Source organism: Bacillus rossius, chromosome 6 (assembly GCF_032445375.1).
Source record: "Bacillus rossius redtenbacheri isolate Brsri chromosome 6, Brsri_v3, whole genome shotgun sequence".
NCBI lineage: Eukaryota > Metazoa > Arthropoda > Insecta > Phasmatodea > Bacillidae > Bacillus > Bacillus rossius.
Genome location: NC_086334.1, coordinates 60,378,864 through 60,400,938, shown reverse-complemented (window position 1 = coordinate 60,400,938; position 22,075 = coordinate 60,378,864). Strand labels below are relative to the sequence as shown.

The following is a 22,075-nucleotide window of genomic DNA, read 5'->3' as shown; positions in this document are numbered from 1 at the left end:
GTTTTAATTAATACACAATATCTAAAATTTCGTTTTGAAATGATTAAAAATGGCTACAATGAATTAAAATGGTACTTTTCACACACCACGTGTGTATTTCACTGGAGCCTGCTAATAACACTAGCAAGTCAAGTGGGCGAAGGTGTTACTTGAGTGAATGAGGATGCTACCTGAACTGGGCGGGCGAGGTGTTACCTGCGCGGGCACCAGAAGGTGCGAGCCGACCACCGGCCCCGGGTACACGAACAGCTGCTGCGCCGGTAGACTGCTGACTCCAGTGGCGAAGTACTGCAGTCCCTGCACTGCGCCCGCCTGCCACACAGCCTTTCCGTCAACAACCACGCAGCCTTCACGTCTCACTGCATCTCAGACACACTAGCCTCTTTCAGTTAGATCCTGCACAAGGTTCTCTTCTTTAGACAAGGATAACATTTTTAAAAACATTTAAATTTAATTTATCTAAAATAAATAGAATTACGTTATGAAATACCCAGCAGCATTGACTCTAAAACTGCAATGTTTTATTTCAGCTAGTCAATTATATAGATATTTTGAAAATGTTATTAATTGGACTTCGACAAATTAATATTCAAAAATACATACAATTGAGTTTTTTAATTGTCTATAATGCTATAGCATCCAACGTAAATTAAATAATTATTAATTAAAATACTAAATACCTAATAACCTTGTAATTTGCGAAAAACTCACTTGAAATAAGTGCGTTTAGTTTGTTTCTTTGTTACGGTTTGAAATGCTGTTGTTTCGTGGTCTCGTGATAGAACTTACACAGTGTCAATTCCGATGTGCACTCACAAGTTGGGTGAAGAGAACATTTGTGCTCGTCTTGTGCACACAGTTTCGTCGGTACCCGGAGGAACCTCGAGATTCCAAGGCCGTTCTCACACACAGAAATACACACAATGAAGTTCGTACGTGTACACAAATTTTAGATGCACCCATATTCGCTATTCTAGCCTCCCTGTCACTGTTGCTTCGTCGAGGTATTCTGACGGGCTTTGAGTGAAGGTGCATCGTACCTGCGAGAGGAAAATGAGGAAGAAACATGGCACGTGCTGTTTCGCCCATGCACACGAGTCTTAGTGATTTTAGCCCAATCTGATAATTCTAATTTCTCTCGGTACACCTACTCGTTTTACAATGAACTGAAGGCAGCAAATTTTTGTCTGACGTTCTTGAAGAGATGAATAGTATAAAATGAATTCTATACTTTATGTAAATAATAATCATATATATGTGTCTTGAACTACCGACTATGGGAAGAACAAGCTGAGGTTTCTCTCGATCAGCAGAGAGATATTACAACCAGAACAGTAGGCCTACTACAAAATACGATTAGAAAGTTAAATAATGAACTTATTGCTTATTGACCTCCTACAATATTACATAAGTACCTCCTGATCTCTTCTCAACAAATAATAAACAATAAAATGATAAATTAATAATTAAAATAATATAAATTATTTTGAAATCATACAACTAAATAAATGATCCCAAATAAACTAAAATAACAAACTAAATAAAGTGTAATAAAGTTTTAAATTCACTTATCCAACAGATTAGTAAATAGAGCTAGTTTTAATAAAAAAAACTGTTGAAGTTACAGTTTGTTAAGTTAGTAAATATTTTTCACTCCTAGTGGAGTTTCTTGGTAGGTATTGTTCAACAAATCTGCATTGAGTGTTACGGGATTTAAATAATCCAGGAATCGAGCATACACAATGGACTATGTCCAACGGAAAGCCTAAATATAGAACTAGGCCTTGTTACAATTTTAAGAAAAGTATGAGCTTCAGTAGTGCTCGATACAATCATGCATAAAATTATCAACCATTTCCAACGCTAAGTATCATAACAATTTGGTGAACTTTTAACTTTGCTGTGTAATAACTGGTGAGTAGCTCATCATAATATCACTGCCTAAGCTGTGTGCACTCAGAAATTTAAATCCGCGAGAAAATTGTATACATTTTCAAAAAAGTAAACAAATGTAAAAAAAAAAAACAGACTCGAAGTACAGTTAATTTTCTGTTAAAACTCTCATCGGAAATTTATATATGAGTCGATCAGCGGCCAAACTTTCTGTTTCGTTAGGTTGACTGTAGCCAGGAGTATTCACCATGACTATTGCCATGGCATAGGCGGGCGCACTTACCTTGTCCTGCGCCGCGGCGTCATGGCGCCCGGCTCCCGGGGGCTCGCCCCTAGCGCCCCAAGCGGCCGCCAGAAGCGACACCAGAAACACCTGCAACAACCCCGCCTCTCTTAACCTTTACCTTTCTTCAAACTTGAGCGAAGGAATTTATTTTTTAAATGAAAAATAAACATTTTAAATATTAATCACAATTGCCTCAATAAGCTCTTCAGAACTAGGTTAGGACGTAAAATGTTCTGGAAAAAAAAAACACACTATATATAAAACACTATCAAAGTAACAAACTATCGTGTCACGTTAGTACTGGTCTTCCCGTTGCTGACTGTAGCATTCTAGTGAATTATGAACTCAAAAAACATCTTTGTTTTCCTTCTGTCTATGTTACGAAATTGAAGTTTTATAACAAACTCGTGGTTAAGTTCAGTTTCACTGACAGCCGTGTCGTTTCTGTGGCTCAGGCCACCAGGCTGGCGTTCAGTGAGCCTTTTGTGGAGACATCCACAAGAACTCTGCACTTGGTTGTGGAGCTACCTGGTTTCAGGCCTGCCTTACAGCGGTGTGGTGATTCTTCGACAGATTGGAATCGTCTCCATATCCTAACACCCTCTGTTTTCAGATACGTTCTATTCAAATGCTAAAATTAATTTTTACTTCATTCAAAAAACAAAATAAAGAATGTTATGTATACAAAATTACGATTCTAGAACAGCACACGCGGACCGTAAAGTAACTATCCTTTGGGTCGATGAGTACAAATACACGCATATGATGTAAAAAAAAAATAGCATAAAGATGTACTGAGCAAACACTGTGCTAAGGGAAAACAAAATCTCTAGTTCTTCGTTTATTCCTTGTACTCCGCTAGTGAAATTTTTGTTATGACATTATGCCTCTTTTGCATGGGATTCGTTTGTTTCCCTGTGGTTTGGATTGACAGGCTGATTCGTAGTACAGTTAGTTAACGTTAACGACATTTGAGAGATTAACTAATTCATTTAACCTGCTGACTAAAGCTTCGGCCACACAGAAAGCTACGCTATGTTCGCTATGTTCGCGATGTTCGCTATGTCCGCTATGTTTGCTGCGCGAGGTGGCCACACAGAATAGTGTAGTTTGCGATGTCGGCGAGTCGCATGCCGTGGGATTCGAGTGCTTATTCCGACGAGGATGATATTCTGTTGGCTCTCACAGTATGCAAACGAAAAAAGAAATGGGTTCATGAAGTGAATCTCAAAAGAAATGAATTTGGTGAATTTCATCATTTAATGGAGCAGTTGTGTGCGGACGAGGCCAAATTTATTGAATAGGTACTTTAGAATAAATACAACTCAGTTTGATAGCATATTAATGCTAATCAAGAATAAAATTGAGAAGAATAATTTAAATTACAGGAAAAGCATTGGAGCAGAAATTTAATTTGATCATTAACTGAATAACAAATAAATTGCAATTTCACCTAACCTGGTTTATTAACCTCTTTGGAAATCAAATCCCAGGCATTATCACGCATTGTCCTGCTTTCTATAATCTTCTATTGATTTATTCCATAAACATGGATATTTTCTTACTTCTTCAATAAAATTTTCCCTTGACATTATACTAATAATTTAAACACTGAAGTGGGTACCTACAGCACAGTTCCGCGCGAAAACAGATGTTTTTGTTTATCTGCGCATGCGCGAAGTCAGCGACGTTTTAGAAAAATAGTCAAGAACCAAACACCTGGCGACGTCGCCAACATAGCAAACATAGCGAACACAGTTATGTGTGGCCAGTGGCACCTGAGATGCAGCTGGCTATATTGTGATCGCGTAGCGAACATCGCGAACATAGCGAGCATAGCGCTCTGTGTGGCCGTAGCTTAAGTGCTATAGTACTTGTTTAGCGTTATATTTTCATACGAACCTGAAGAGTGAAACTACTATCAGATCAAGCATCTGCGACAGCCTTAAATAAGTGAACTTCAATTTGAACTAAATATGACACTCGGATGTTGACGACACGACAAACACTGACTCAGTCAGTGTCGCGCGGGGCAAGGTTTGGTTCTGTGCGCTGCACTTTCTGCACGCCGGCGGAGCGACGAGCGAAGAGAGAAAGGTTCCGACAGTGTTGCCAGCATTAGTACACACAATTAGGGTACACTCACCTGTACACCCGGGTACTTTAAAGCACAAGACGTTATAAGTTTGTCTGTCATTCAGGTACATAGTACACAAAAGGTATTGAAAGAAAATATGTTCCGTCTTCTTTAATACAAATATATACTACACTGTTCTATTAAAACTCATAACAAAAAATTTACAGTTTGAATGTCATATTGGCTCTATTGCTAAGGGCCGTGCGTAGGATTTTAAAATGCGTCATCGTTTATTTTAGGATGCGAGGAGGTTATAATGAAAAAAGTCGACTGCTATTATTCCAGGGACAAGTCAAAAAAAGGTATTTTAAGGTTAAAGGTTGGTGTAAAATTATTCAACTATTACCTGCAATGTAAATATGGTGACTTAAATTTGTGTTGTTTTACTAATGTAGCCGAAAGATATCCCTGATCCGTTGTCGCCACTTTATACTAGCTGCAACTTGAACCTGTGGTTTTCCGGGGATTCTTAGGAATATAGCATAGCTGAGGCTGGGATGTGTAATGTCAGTGCGTTACAGCCAGGGCAAAGACTGTTTTCCACCCTAATTGGTTATCCATTCCAAGCGAATATTGTTCAAAATTGTTTTTTTGTTTTTTTTTTTCCCCCTACATTCGGGTATGTTTGCGTACCCGAGCGGATATTCTCAGGTATGCATACAGTACTTTCGGCACGTGTGCCTGAATTCGGATACGTCTGGCAACACTGGTTACCAAAGGAATGGCGGCGTCGCACGATGATCAAGGGAAAGGGCGCTTTCTCGAAGCGCGGGCCAGCGGGGGAGGGGTATGCGCCCCTCCCCTCCACCCCCTCCCTGGCGGGAAGTCACGTGGAACCCGGGCGGCGACGGTCAGCGGGCCGCCAAGTCGGGGGAACGTGGCGTCGCGGTGCGTGCGCGGGGTTCAAGGTCACGGCGCGCGATCCTGCGCGATCCTGCGCGATCCTGCGCGTCGCGACGGAGCGCGGCTTTCCCCCGCGCCCCGCCCCGCCCCGCCCCAGATCGCGACCACGGCGTCCCCCCGCTGGACTCTCGACGGCGCGGCAGACGTGATGCGACAGCCAAGCACCTCATCATCGCCAACACGCGGTTCCTAGACCCGTTCCACAACGCACCCAGTGCAACCGAGGTGGTTGAATTTCACTGTTCAGAAAAATAAATGTAACTAAAAACAAATTGAAGTTCGAGATCGTTGCACAATTAAAATTTACATATACTATAATTAAAAATAATTATACAACTCTAGGTATTTGTACTTGAAGCAATTTTTTAACGTATTTAAAACTAAAACAAACATGGCTGACACTAGGCTTCAATTGGTCGTAGGTATTCCATTCCGTGTGATCCGTCTCCGTTTGCGTGTCATTGTAGAACGGGCCTCAACCGCGTGGCAAAATGCAAAAAAACAGTTAGATATAAAATATTTCTCGCCATTACATTCCCATAAACATACGACAAGCATCGTTGTTTGCAAATTTTTTTCAATGGACCTGTTTGATAATACAATTCGATTAATCAAAAATTAGTACGTGTACGAATTAAAAGATTTCACAGACAAATTTGGTAAACGGAAGCTCAAAAACACACGAACAATAATCGTATTACCAGTGCACCAGTTTAACTATCATTAGAAAATAAAATTCTAGTGGTCATTTCAGTTAAAATTCTGACAAACATTTCAGCGATGTAAATAGAAAAAAAAATTGGTTGTCTGTAAAGTCGGTTTATGGACATCATAACAAAACATTTATGAAATGATTGCATACTTTTATGAATAAAATTGAATCATTTTAATTGAATTATCACTATTTTGTATGGATACAAAGAAGGAGTGACATGAAATCTACAATTTAATTGATAAATTTACTTTTATTTGCACTCAATTCAAATATGTTTATTACTTTAACGAAGAGATTATTTTAACTATAACTTTTATACATTTTTTACCTATTTAACTTCTTCCAATCTGTGTTATTCTGTTAAGGATAGGACGATGATAGGAAAAGTAGGAAACGAATGGGAGTGTTTCAAGTTTAATGTGCCTCGAAAAAGTCAAATCGATGGTTGTTCCAATCGAGTGGAAGAGAGATAGATGCGGCGCAAGCGTATAATAATTGTAACGGGACACAGCGTATCGGGACAATGTGCGTAACGGGACACTTTTTCGTGCGTGCAGCCGGAGTTCATCGATTTATTAGACGTTGTCACGTCAAAAACTATTGTGAGCGAGTCTTCCAGTACTCACGAGTGATGTGTAGCTAACATGTAACCTCGGTAACGAGAAAATTCATGTGTTCTCATGTTTAAAATTCACTTATAAAACTAAACTTTGACACGAAATTGAACATATAATTATTTAAAATAATGCCGTGCATGATAAATATACGAAAATTGTTTTCAAGTACACTGACGCGAAACACTAAGTTTCCACATCCGCTGCGAGAATCGCTGCTGAAGCAGCCACGTCGACTATCGAATCATTCCACATGCAGACTGCAATTCTAAACTGCATTACGAAACCGCTCTGATAAAAGCGAAAATGACTTGAAAAAAATACTCATGAAAGAGTTTAATTTAGTTCATATATTCATTAGACTCCAAATATAATATATTAAGGTATACTCGTACTTTGATAGTATAAAAACAAATTTAAAAACTTGGTTCAGTTTGATAAAATTGAAATGTTTTTGTGTTGATCATAATTATATTAATAATTTTTAAAAAGTTTATTTTCTGAACCGCAAACCTGTGCACAAAGAGAAGATTTCACACGTCCAGCGACAGGCAGGTGGCACACTCGTAAGGAATTCGTCACTGTTGGCGAAGATTGTACCACTTGCTGAGAGGTCGGTCGTGCTTCGTGGGTTCGTAGTTGACTCGAAGTACCGAGAAGCGTGTTTCAATGAAAGTTCCTTGCATTGGTACAGGTATTTGAAATCTAGCTTTCCAACTATTCCACAGTCCACTTGACGGCTCAGTTGTTAGATCTTCTGGCTGGCGAACCAAATGGTTTGAGAGTTTCGACTTGGGGCAACATTTCCTTCCCGTGTGTTTTAAATGGTTTCTGCACTGGGGAAGATTAATTCAAGATGTTATTGTGGACACGCCAGCAATGGCGCGTCTCGGATGTCCTGTGACTGTGCTGAGGACCTGCGCGCTGCTGTCCGGGTCGACGACCCCGCGGAGCGCCTGGCGAGTAGGCCACCGGCGCGCCGCCGCAGCCGGCCGGGCGGCGGACTGGTCCGGGCGAGACACTGCACTGACCTTCACCCCCGCACGTCGTGTGGTCAGGCGGCGACCCCGGGACCCTTGAGGGTCCCTGGGTCTGGCCTCGACACCACAACGAGGCCGCTCACAGTCACTCATCCCCACAGTAATTAGTCATGTACGTGATGGGTAGTGACCTGCAAAATTCGCGGTTTCGATGGCCTTCGGGATAGACTGCACATACCCCTGTACACTCGGGCAAATAACGCAAGTTCGTTTGCTGCCGACTTGTAAGTCGTCTCAGCTGGTTTGTCTGTGATTCGATCCTTCTTTGGTTGAGGGTTTATAACTGGTTGAGATTCGTCCAGATGAACAGTAAGCCAATAGCAAAATTATCCAAGAGGTATATGTGTTTGAATACTAGCCTATCACCGAATGAATCCGCGAATTGTGCAGGTCTCTAGTGGTGGGGAAACCGGAGGAGAGTGCGTCAGCGGCGACGCCACTCCAACGCATGTGCTAGCGGTCAAAAGGGAAAGACGGAAAAGGTAAGGGGAGATAGGTACGTAGCGTAGCTAGTTGTAGCGGCCGGATGGGGAGACGGCAGAGGAGAGGCAGAAATGACACAGCAGTGATGCTACGGAGCTCTCGTAACGCTGGCTTTTTTTGTTTACTCCTTACTTTTTTTTAGACGAAAAAAAAATACAAATAATTTATTTCTATCTATACCTAATAAGCAAGAAGGATGTGGGTGTGCCGTCTTTATCATTGGCGAAGTTAAGGTAGTATGACTTGTCTTACACTTAACCACATTTTCTACTTTCATATTACACATTGAAATTTTACAAAAAAAATAGATTAACATAAATATAATAGATTATAAAGTAGGTAAAAAATAGAATAAGAATAAGCTGAATGAAGCTTTAACTAAATTAGCAAAGATAAGAGGTAACCATTACGAAATATAACCAAATTAAATTTACAGGTAACTAAAATAGAAGCATAGGCATACACTTGCAGAAAAGTAATTAATACTTTAAAAATCCGGCGTTACCAATACAAGAGTATAATAAAATAAGTAATATTACATTAAAACCAGTCACACATTCACAAACAGAATAAAGCGGCAGGTAATCTGGAAATGATAATGGTAAATAGATGTTCCAAATATATATATCTATATATTTTTCATCCTGTGTTAGAAACTACCTAGGTTCGTTTATGGCCCTGTCGCTTGGTCTAGTCCACTCGTGTAGCAAGGCCGTGCGGAAGGATGTTAAGAACTGATTCATTGTTCCCGACTGTTTGCCAGTGGGAGTCCTTTACAAATGTGTGACGGTTAACTCTTGACTTTAAGGCCCCGCTTACATACTTTGTGCAGAGCTTCAGAAGAAATCACGCGATTTGAAAACTACAAGATATCAGAGTGGTGTCTGTTACGAGAGGCATTCAAGAAGGCAGTTCTGTTTCCGTATTTAGTTTTTGACGTGACAACGTCTAATAAATCGATGAACGCCGGCTACACGCACGAAAAAGTGTCCCGTTACGCACATTATCCCGTTACGCTGTGTCCCGTTACGCTCATTGTACGCTTGCGCCGCATCTATCTCTCTTCCACTCGATTGGAACAACCATAGATTTGACTTTTTCGAGGCACATTAAACTTGAAACACTCCCATTCGTTTCCTACTTTTCCTATCATCGTCCTATCCTTAACAGAATAACACAGATTAGAAGAAGTTAAATAGCAAACATGTATAAAAGTTATAGTTAAAATAATCTTTTCGTTAAAGTAATAAACGTATTTGAATTAATGAGTGCAAATAAAAGTAAATTTATCAATTAAATTGTAGATTTCATTTCACTCCTTTTTTGTATTCATACAAAATAGTGATAATTCAATAAAAATGATTCAATTTTATTTATAAAACTATGCAGTCATTTCATCAATGTTTTGTTATGACGTTGTCACGTTATACTATCGTCCGTAAACCGACTTTACAGACAACCAATTTTTTAAACTGGATTTCTAGGAGTGTGAAAAATACTAAAACGCGTTTTTTCTTTATAATATTTAGACATGATACGCTCGGTAAATATTCCTGAAAGCATCCAAGGGCCTTACAATACACGTTTATCTTCATTTCTCCGCCACCTAATTTTATGGTCACCACTGGCACGGCCATAGTTGTCCTATGAACGACGAGAAGACTGCGTGCCTTTTCAAAGCCTTGCGCTTAGAGGCGATCCCGCGCTAGAAGCACCAGCGAGCGTCGCACTTATCATCCCGCCTCACAAACACATACACCCCTGTCTAGGTGGGTCCCTTAAATTGTAATTTTTTTCTAGCAATCCCTGTGAAACCAAAAAGGCTATTTTATTCTATTTATTTGTCTGTTAAATGCTATATACATTTTGAAATGTGTTTATTAATAACGAAGTCTTGTTGTCAATATCAGGAGAGTGTTATTTGACATTACGTGAAAAATTTTCATTTCTATGTCCTGTAAAAATTAATATATTTTTTAAATGTTTGACACATTTTAATCCGCTTGTTAAACATGCTGGTTTGGAGTAGATATAAATATTTTATTCCTCTTACATTATTCCATATAATTCCGTAGGGGGAAAGAGAGTGGGTTGACCTGGAAAATGTTTTTAGTTCGGCTATTACTAGAGACCATAAATATAATCTCGCGGTTTCTTTGACCACCCGGCTGAACACCGCAGTCCTACTCATGCTAGACAGAAAGTGGCTGTTGATTGGCTGCCCCATGTTGAAGACGTCATCTTCGCGTTTCACTATTTCCACGCGTGTTTAGCGCGTCTTGCGACAAAACTATGTTAATTGGCTTTAAGTATTCTAGTACGTATCATATCAACGATTATGTAACCACACCATACGCAGAAACGTAAAAATTATTGTAAGTCAACCGGTTGGTAAAACATGCATGTCATGTAATTGTAAGATATCCTGATACTACAAATACTTAAGGACACCGTTCCTGTGCTTGACTGCACCAATGAGAATGCTTCTGAACACATATGATTCACCCGAAAAAAAATGTTACGTCATGTAAAACATATTTATATCAACAATAAAAAAAGTAACCGTGTTAGGGTTTGTGTCTCGACACAAAACGTTTTGGCAAACTATATGGATGTCTAGGTGTTACTAGAAGCCTGTGAATTTCTCGTATTAATTGACCTGCAGAGTAGCTTTGATGGTGATATGTTTTTTCCTTGTCCTAATGATTTTTTAAGTGTAACTTCTTTACAGCCAGTAGGAAGACAAAGTAATCATATTGTAACGAAAGAGAGTGGTGCAACTGCATTGCTATTTGGCTCTATGTTTTGTTTCACTTACACTTACATGGGACCACGAGACACTGGGTGAGGCAAGGCTTTGTGGCTGCGTATACGTCAATTTCACACCACACACTTAGCACTACTGGAAACTCAATTTTCAGGTCTATATCAATTTGGAAACACTTAGCTTACACGTAACCTCTAATTGCACTGTACTAACGTTAACACTTGAATCGCGTGTTTATCTATCACATTTAAGCTATCAAGTTATTTGTCCGAAGTACAGACGGCGGCAGAGCGCTGCCTGCAGCTCCGTTAGTGAGCTGACGCAGAACTGCAACTGGTCTGGCTGTGAAGTTTCATTTCTAGCGCACGTGGCGGCCATGTGTTGATGAGCTTTTTTTTTTTGGTAGATTTTGAAGAAATACCACCTATAGTAGCCGTTACCATGGTGCAACTTTCAAAATTTTTATATAGTTGTTAGTTTCATGGCCCATAGACACTAAACCCACCGTCAACTCAAATGTTACATACATGCATTATATATATTAATATTGTGGACATGATAACTGTAGCAATTTTTCATAAATCACTTTCAAAATGATACATAAAATCTAGCAGTAGAAAATATCGATCGAGTTCTTTAATAGACAATATCCGACCAAAGGGGTAGAAATGGGGAAGGTTTTTTGAAAACCAGAAAGATAGCTTTAACTCCAATAATATGATAAATATCACATCCGTTTTTGATTTTACCAACCAAAACTGCAAAGGGTAAAAAAAAAAAACAAGGTTTGGAGGACAAAAAAAAAAATCATAACTCTGTTCTTAGGCACACCATCGAATTTGTTCAAAATGTGAGTAAATCTTGTAATTATTATCTAAAACTTTTGTCTGAAATAATTTTTGATATGACGAACAGCTGCTGCAAGGGGTTGAAAAAAAAATTTAATTATTCCAGCGTCCATGAGTATGTAATTGTGGACTATACGATACTACTCTCAGTTTGTTACTGGCTACGACGGTGTGAGGATCATACAGTTTCACTCGTTTGATACCATTACTGAGAACTTGATGGCATCTTTACCATCCTTAATGACAAACTCGATGGAAGTTGTACCATAGATGTCGGAGATCCTGATGGTAGCGACGATCCCGCTCGCATAGTCGACGACAAACAGGAAGTCCTTGATGGACGGTTTACCATCAGCAGCGCAGGACCTGGCGGCAGCGACGCCGATGGCGATTCAGAACTCGATGGAATGTGCATCATCGTCACCGACAACACTAGAGGAGACTTCAACATGCGTGGTTCCACCAGCATGCCGTGCTGGCTGCAGAGGAAACCTAGATGAATGGATGATCTTCCACCAACGAAGGGGACTTCAATGGCTGCAGCACCACTAGCATCAATGATGTCCACTGAAGGTGCATCGGCGTCTTCCCAGCATCGATGTCGTTTCTGTGACAATATGTTCTCGAAAAACAGTAATGCTCGTTGATATGAGAAGAGAGAATGTGCTACGATCATGTTTGGCTGTGAGAAATGACATAAGCAGTTTGCCAGAAAAGATAATACGAAAACAAAATTGAGTACATGCAAAGGTCGTGCTGCACGGCAGAAAGTAAAGGTTTCGCTGAAACAACATGTATCAATGTGCATAAGAGTACACTATTTTCCAAAATTTTCATTCCTAATTTTCATTTTCAAAATAAATTCATTACAATATATAGTTTTGTGTAAAACCTTTGTGCTCTTTGAATACATCTGGCAATAAAGCACACTAAACAAGGGCAGCGCTAATATCATGTATCTTGCAGTGGAAAGAGAGAGTAAACGACCATTAAAATGCACACAAGTGTCTCTAAGGACGAGACACGCTACAGACAACCACCCACTAGAATGCAGTCCTGCTTCCAAGCACGTGACGTCATCAAGAGTAGTCCTTCACTCTGCTCAGTAGCGCGCCTATGTCACAGCACTGCACTAGCTTTTTGCTTTTTTTTACAGTTAGTTTCTTATCCTTCTGTCTGAATACACGGGCCGCACCTATCACATTGCAGCAGTTTGTAAATTATAACCAAGCCTGTTTAGTGAAGTGATTTAACAACTGGATGACAAATGTAGTATTTTATCGAAGACAAAATCATCAACACACATCTTATCTTCCTTGCCTTTGGCCGAGCTCATCGAGATGAGACGTTGGCTTCTAAAAAAAATATTATTACTACTTTGAATTGTACATTTCATTTATTCTCCGTAAAAATATTTCTACTATTAGGCTTGTGTCGACAGAATCATAACTTATCCTACTTCCTTCAAATACATAAATGTGAAAGATTAATTATTGTTAATAACGTTTTAATACTAAAACTGATTTGGATATGAATTTAAACAGACTTAGCCCATACACTGGATTAACAAATAGACTAAATATAATTACGGGGATTCCACCCCTAAGGGGATAAACCTGAGGTAAATATGGTTTTACGCTACTGTGATAACTAATTATTATAGTGATCTCAGTGACATGTCAGAAATATATTTGATAAGCCGAGCAGAAGTATATTGTCAGGTATCTGAAATATTTTAACTATAATACTTCGCAATATTCCAAGGTAATACTAAACTTGAAATATTATACGAGCAGCATGTGATAAATATCAACCTTCCCTAATTAATTAAATTAATTTTTGGTATAGAAAATGTTAGGTAAAAAAATTATTCAGGATTGTAATTTCGGAAGTGGTATGTGCAATCAAGCTTTCCTTATAATCAGGGCCGTATTTACGTGGCCGGGGGGGGGGGGGGGGGATTATGGCAGATTTTAAGGGCAGCAAAAGCTGGAAAGCTTTACAAAAAAATCTTTGATAGTAAACCGTCAAGTTCCTAAAATTTATATCTCCCGCGCGCAAGGGAATATCAATAGACGACATTGGCAATACTGATTAGTTTCCACGCTACGCACACATAGTGATGACTGGTGGTGACAAAGCGAAACACACTGCAAGTAAAGGTTTCGCTGCAACAACGATGCAATGATGTGCACTAGAATACGCCGGTTTCAAATATTTAATTCCTAATTTTCCTTTTTAAAATAAATTTTGAAAAAAATTTCGTTACGATATATAGTTTTGTCTAAAACGTAAGCGTAGCAGCATTTTTTTTTTTAATTTAAATGTACCTAGTCAGTAATTCTTGTGTTATTCTGAATTTCAAGTGTGCAAACTTTCTTCAAGAAGTATCTAAATTACATTTTAAAGGGTGGGGAAAGCGGCGGGGGTTGAAAAATAAAAGTTATATGCCTACCTAGAGTAACATAACGTAACTTACGGTCTGATTTATGTTATATAAATCGTTATAACATTTATTTAAATATACAGTAATATAATAATTCTCTTAAATATTATAGTTCAAAATGCAATAATAATTTGTATAATAAATAAATATATATTACCTAGTGGTGGACTACAAACATAGAACTTTATTTTACGACACCACGCACTCTACCGCAGAACTAAATAGACATGGTACAGAACTGTGGAGTATATTGCGTTATCAATGTTTTAATACCAGAATTAAAACTTATTTCTAAAGTTGCAATAATTTATTTTTATGGGTATTCAAATCCAGGACATTTATTCCAGGATGGTTCCGCTATCACGAAGATTTATTTGGCCCACTTACACGCTTGGCGTTTTTTTTCCTTGTCCCCCGATGTCCACGAAAGCGAATCGGGCCGCTGTCCGGACGACTTCGCCTCTTGGACAGAGCAGGAACGCGAAAGCGCTTGCTCGTAAGACTTAACTTTGTTAACTTCCGTCCCTTGTGCACGAGCACTTCCTTGCATTTCCGTTGCTTACTCAAACATCACCCCCTGTATGCCTACAGAAGTGCAACTTCAAAAATCTTATCTCTGATGCTAACCAAGTGAGACGTAAGAAACTAAAGAAAACAGACAATAAAGACTTAAGTAGTGTTTATTTATGATTTTTTCTAAAGTATATAGCTAAAATGAAAATGGAGTGTGTTTTATTTTGTAGTAATAAAATAAACATCTGAAAATATCCATACAAAAGTTAAAATATTGGGTATGAATAACAAAAATACAAAAAAACTACAAATCCTCGTTACCATTTTCCGGAATTCCACCTGTAAGGAGGTAAGAAACTAGGGTTACTAACACACAAAATATGATGTGCTAGCTGTGGTTACCCGTTATTAAGTGCTCGATTTTAGTTTTTACGTGAAGATTTCTGAAGCACTTACCTCTGTATATATCTATACATCTAATAAAATAACTGATATCTGCATTTTCATTACCACATAATGGCATGAGAAATAATATATGTAGCCTACGTATATGAACTTTTTTTTTAAAACTAAATGATTATTGAAACTTTAAACATAGGCAGTAAGGTGAATATTAGGCATATTGGATCGATATTGCGACACGTGTCGCCAAGCATTATCACTGTAAAAGGATATTAATGACTATTCCATACGAAAAAATGAATTTTAGCGGGATAAATGTACCGTGTGATTTTATTCCAGTATATGACTACCTCTGTTCAAAAGTAATCAAAATCGGCTTTAAAGAAATGATCGTGTAAAAACATTTTACGCACATATATTAGTAGAACTGCACAGATAATGTCTCTGCTAAAAAAAACTGTAGTTGAGTCGTGTTTAGTCTTAACGCAAACATACAAAAAAAGATCACCGATGTTTTGAATTACCTATATATATTTTACAAACTGCTTAAACGGATTAAAAGTACTCGAGTCCTACTCCCTGTTAATATGAATAGGGAAGTTTGTGAGTACGAATGTTTCTATTAAATCACGACTTTACTACCAAATTGATTTAGATTTAAAATTTAAAACAGACATAGTTTGGACAAACACAGTTTAGTTATAGTGATTTTTTGGAAGTGTACAGATAATTTATGATCATCCTGTACACCATCATGAAATTCCGCCCTTAAGAGGGTAAGAAAAAAGGGATAGGTTGAGTTCTATAAAGTGAACGCCTTATCAATGAATCCATTTAAGTGGAAACTCATAAAAAGTTACATCAAATATATATTATACATTTTGTGGAAATTGATCCCTACAACCATATTCATATCAACAATCTTCTACATGTGAATGTAAGAAACTGAGTATTAATTGTATGAACAGGCAGACGTAGTGAATCTTTTTCATTTTTCAAAATTTTACCGCTGAGATGACGAAATCGGTGTAAGTTGTGGCTTCTAATAAAAAAAATTATATACCTACAGCTAAATTACAGTAAGTAAGATACTGGATGTATCATAGAACCATATCCTATTATAATGTAGAAGTTAGGATTTTTAGATGTCTGTTAATTATGTCTTTATTAACGAACCGATTTTCATAAATTTATTTAACTATTGAAAAAATGCTTGGTTTAAAACACAGAGCGCTTTTTATCCAGTGAAAAACAATTAAGAAATTACCAATAAAATCCATTTACAGAGATAACTTACGGCTACACGGGCCGCAATAGCGAACGTGTAGGGTAACCATGACTAATATTAGTTTTAAATACTATTTATCTGCATCCGAATAAAATTTTAGCGTTAACAAGCAAATAAAGATAGGTTCTCTTGAACCATGAATCATAATGTACTCCTATATCCACAGCAAGTCCCATAGGGAATACATATACGTGATTTCAAAATATATACACAAAATAATTATGTTATTGGAAGTGGGTCTTTAAATAATGGTTTTATTTTCTCTACATTCATTCACGAATGATTTTTAAAATCAGATTTTTTTCCAAGGAAAAAGATTTGTCAGTAGTGTTTCCTTTTTAATTTTCAAAAAGTACTGTAATCTTTTTGACATAACTCATTGTCTATTACCACATATTTCAATATCTATGGTGCGGTAAAATGCCAGTAGTATTAGAATTCTGGACGTGTATATACAGCTTGAGTATAAACCACATTATTTTAGTACTTATTGCAGTATAGATGACATGTATTTCTGTTAAGCTTGTAAACTAATCGTGAAGCAGTGAAACGTATTTTTCATATATGAAAGAATTAACGAAGCAAATAGTGGAATAACAAATGCATTGGTGAAAAATCTGTAGTTTGATGAGTAAAACTCAAAATATTTTAAAATAACTGGGATATGAAAAATATTCATATTAAGAACGTCTGAAAAAGATTGTACTGTACACAGCGGTAACAGGTGAAACACAGGTTTCGATTATGTTTTCAATAAATATGTAAACTATTAATATTTTTCATAAAACATTAACTTATCGTGGAAGAGTCTGATGATCTGAAATTGGTACGAGGGATTTTGTGCAGCCATAATCGTCCTCCTCGTTTTTTGGGAAAAACCAAAAACTACCTAGAATCGAGACCCATTATTTTAATTCCCGTTTCATCCTGTAACAAAACTGCGATATGACATGTTAACTGGCCACACAGTGCGATGTCAGTATATACAGTATTGAAATATGAAGCCGGAATTACAACAGAAACTCGCCTCCGTCTGTCTATCACATGACCTGCAACCAATCATACGACCCGAAAAATTCCATCCGTACGTTCGTCAAAAGGTTGGTAACTTCATACTTTTGACGGATGGAAGAATGAAATTATAATTTGCAAATGTCTGTAAGAATTTCGAGTATTAAATTTGATTGCATTAAAAGTTTTTGAACTTTTTTTGGTAATTATTTAGATGCTTATATGATTGTTTTATAAATTATGTTTTAACACATTTTAAAGGTAGCTTTTTGAAACAAAAATCGCCCAGTTCACAGATTTGAAATGAATTACGCAGGGTAACTCTGAAAATGTTACATAAATACCAGAGTGGGAAAAAAATTGATTCTAATCTATATATAAAATGGGATGTCGGTATGCATAACGTCGATAAACTCCAACACCGTTTGACCGATCGCCGTGAAAATTGGCACATCGAAGTGTTTTTTCCATGGAGAAGGTTTTTATCATGTTTTTTGTAACTCGCCGCTAGATGGCGCTGGAGCGCATCAACCTCTAAACCGTTCAACCGATCGCCATGGGTAAAGAGAAAATGATAGGTCGTAGAAATACAAACAGCAATAATTATGTGTCATCTCTCTTTGTCAACCACACTGTCATACAGCGATATCCATTTTATTTAAAGTCGCGGACAATACATCACCCTGTGTTCAGCCCGGGCAACACCGGGTACTGCAGCTAGTAAGTTATTAAGGTATATAGCTTGTATGACTTCCAAATTGATCTAATTATGAAACTTAAATTTTCTCCAAAATTAAAGTTTTCTCAACAGTTGGCAGCACTTGCAAGAAAAACTATTTTCATGGAAGCCTAAGATGTCTATCAAGTTCTGTCCCTTCCCGAACACGACCGAATATTCATCTTCGGCCAACTTCGGGATTTGTTTTATTTTTACGCAGGAAAAATGAATTCAAATATTAAAAGTGGTCGGTTAGGTTAGCTACATTAAAACACTTTATAACACTATGGACAGTTAGTTAGGTTAGTATAGCTACATTAAAATAAACAGAGAAATATAAATATATATAAATAAACCCGAGTTTGGCCAAAGGTGAATATTCGGGCGTGTTCGGGCAGGGACAGAACTTGATGAACATCTTAGGCTTCCCATATTTTCACGGACGGACGGGCGACGGACAGCAGAGGGGAGGAAACATGAGCACGTCAAGGAAGAACCCTAGGATGGGAGAGGCTCGGACCACGCGAAGCAGGCCTGGAGTCCAGTGGGATACTGGGCAGGGTAGAGTTTCATTGAAACCGAGTCAGAGACCCGAAAATTACGTATGCGTGCATCTTCGGATTTTTTTTTTCCTGTTTGATAGTAAGAGGTAGGTTAGGTTAGATATGTTACTTAAATAAAATTCTCGCAAAAATTCGTTTCTAAAATGAAAGGTTGGATGTTTTTAGGTCAGCGATGTTTAAAATACCTACTCTAAGTTCGCGAAGTTGCACGAGCGAACGCCGAACTTCGGATTTGTTCGAGCCTGATCGAGGGTGGATGAATCTTAGGGTTCCCGGACGAGTCAGATCTTCAGACGGACGGCCATTCCTGCCCCAGTTTCTGGAGTGAGTGGACGTCACCCTCAGCTCATAGAACCATGCCAAAGAGACGCAGCTTTCAAGATCGCTACGAGAGTGAAATCGCCACCGACTACAAGGGCCCGATATTCGCCGCGGAGCTGCACGCAACGAGTGGCATTCCGGCGGACCTAGGCGCGCGGCTTGCGGAACATGCATCGCTGCGCAAGGCCCACCTCTGGCCCTGCCTGGAGGACAGAAATAGGGCGATAGTCTACAAGTAGTGTTCGCAAGAGATGGTCAACCTAGAGATTTTCGCGCACCGAATGCAGCCCCCGCTGCAAATCGAGGAGCAGGCGGTCCGCATGTGTTCGTGTCCCGCCGAGTACGTCTCGTGGGCCACCTACGAGATGGTTCTGGTGGTCGAGGTGGACACTGCGCGACTTGCACCGTGGAACGTCCTAGCTGCGTAACAGCAGCTGCCAGACCAACCTGGCAGAGCGGCGCGGACACAATACTCTCGCCCCAGCCAAGTGCCTGCAAACAGGCACCCAAGCAGCTGTTTGAACAGCTCAGGAGAGCTCAACTGCAGCACTTCTAGCAGCACCAGACAACTCTCCACTGCTGCCGCCGCCGGTGGCTTCTGCAGCAACACAGACCGCCCCCAAGGCGGCCACAGCTGACGAGACTACGGCGCGACAGCCCACGAAGGAGCAGCCCATACAGCGCCCGTCAGAACACCGTGCGCCCTGGCACTTTGTCGTCCTCAGGGGCGGCAGAAGGGCCGGGGGGCACCTGCGCTCTGCCGGCCACACGCCGACCAGGTGCTGGCACGTCCGCAGCCGGGCCACAGGGCGTCTCACCGGCCTCTACAGAGTGGCCTTCGCCACTGTTCAGGAGGCCACTCGCCTGCTGGAGGCCGGCCTCACCATCAGAGGCGCCCACTGCGCAGCTGAACCAGCCCACACCAGACAGCAGCTCCCCACCGAGCTGCAGTCTGCTCCGCGCGGCGCAGTGCTGCAGCTGGCAGAGATGCTAACTGCGGTGCTGAGCCGCGCTAGGTACACCACGAGCCAGCCGTGGGCAGAGGGGACTCGTCCCCTCCGCCGGCCTAGCCCCTCTTCCCGTTAAAGGGAGGGGGTCAGCAGCCCACGGTTTAGGAATCTCGTCAACAGACAACACACTTAGCTCAACACAGTAAATTAGTCCAGTCATTGCCCACAAGCACAAATAAATCAACACGTTTTTGAACGACAAGTAATAATCAAGACAACCTGAGCAGCTAAGGCCAACTGCTCAGCTTAACTTAAAATTCACCCCCCCCCTTTCCCCCTTTAAACTTAAACTTAAAGGGAGGGCTGGACAACACCACGAGTTTAAAGTAGAGTCAACACTCGAAATTAAATTTAAATGTTACAGGCCAATTGCATTCATCACAGCTTCGCAGCTTATTCAGAAAACAATTTTATAAAAAGCCAAAACAAAACTTTTATTGGTGAAAACATGAGGTTATGGGTCGCAGAAAGCGACCTGGGACTCATAAAGGGCCTAGGGGCTCGATGCCAAGTCGCGGCACTCGGGCCCCTAGGCCCACACTGGCGATGATGAAAGCCCTGTTAGCTGGACGAGAGTCTGCCTGGGATTGCTTCATTAAGCAATTTTTCTGAGCCTTTTCTGAGCCTTCAGACGGACGGTTAGTGGCACTGGTGCGTGCGTGCGTGCGTGCGTGCGTGCGTGCTCTCGCAGTCAGACGACGTAGGTGCTTATGTTGTATTTGTTTCATGTGTACCATCTTAGCTCTCGGTATACGGCATTTGGTGGGAGTAAATTCGTGATTGGAAGGGAAGTCTCATGGAATGGAAATGTGTAACCACGGTGCTGCCATCTGTGGAGGATAGCGCAAATCAAAGTTCACAAAGCCAAAGCGAAACTTTATATTATCAACTGTTTAATGAATTTTAACAACATGGGCAGCTTTTTAATCAAATTCATTGTAGAAAATCAGGTGCAAAGCAGGGGTTCAGTATTTTTTCAAGTATTTTTTTTCCCCCTTCTAACGAAGCCATTTCATTACATAGTTTAAAATTTTGGTCTGCTTGAAACGATTCAACTGTCGACGTCGGTGTTCCGGCAGGTGCGGAAAATATGTGTGATTCGCGTCACTAAATGTAGTTGGAAACGTAATTTGCGTAAATTTATCACGCTCGAAATACCTTTAAAGTATTCTGCATTAAATTGTGTATCTAAGTTTCATATTATAAGCGTATTTGCGACACGAGAACACTTGTATTTGCTCGTTGCCGAGGTTAGTCGATGCACTTCACTCGCGAGTATTCAAATACTCGTTCACATTTTTGTTTATTGTACATTCCTAGTATACGTTAATGTATACATATATATATTGTGTACATATACTTACATTTTTAAAGCTTCACGACGTTTTATATTATATGGGCAAGTATATATTAAACAATGGGGTTTAAATTGTTTCTTGTATTGCATTTTTTTATCAACCGTCAGTTGTTTGTGCCCGGCTGATAGAGGTATATGGGACACAACCGCAGTTGTCGATGTGGAAATTGCCAATGTATGTATAGTGGTATTGGGCGAGTCTTTTAAACCTCCCGGAAACATAAGACAACTGACAGAAAAAAATAGACAATGGAAAAAAAATCGAACAAAATGCCGCTTCGCATCACCTTAAATGTAAATTTCATGAGCATTTATTTTAACAAAAGGAAGACAGACATTTACTGGGAATATATTAGTTATTTGTCATTAGTATTCAGGATATATGCAATACTGCATATTAAATATGCTTAATTTCTTACATATTATTTTATGATTTTGTTTTCCCTTATTTATTGGCTAAGGTTGGTACGTATATGGATACCTACTACCCACCCACCACCCCCCAAACAGACTATCCAATAAGGAACTTTCACCCGCATGAGAGTGGGTTGTCTCTTTACTTACTCTGTGACTTGAAGCTTCCACACAATCCATGGTGGTGGACACATTGTAGTGAGTTTTTTTAATTGACAAGAACTTAAAGCCAACGTAAAGAAACACTCTTCTTTACCGGCACTCAAATTAAAGAGGCCACGTGGAACTTGTGTGAAAATAATGAGTCAATGAGTAAATATGTACAACACATTGTGACAGCAACCTA

General features: G+C 39.5%; 1 protein-coding gene across 2 annotated transcripts in view; it reads right to left on the bottom strand.

The window, feature by feature from the left end:
• Nucleotides 1–22,075, bottom strand: part of LOC134533246 (myelin regulatory factor-like) — a 39,900-nt gene that overhangs the window by 17,257 nt on the left and 568 nt on the right. For both annotated transcript variants that reach the window (XM_063370658.1, XM_063370659.1), the window contains exons 2-3: nucleotides 2,177–2,266; nucleotides 196–312 (exon numbers count right to left, since the gene is read on the bottom strand). In XM_063370658.1, coding sequence (XP_063226728.1) covers nucleotides 196–312; nucleotides 2,177–2,266 — 207 coding nt within the window. The remainder of the gene's footprint in view (nucleotides 1–195; nucleotides 313–2,176; nucleotides 2,267–22,075) is intronic.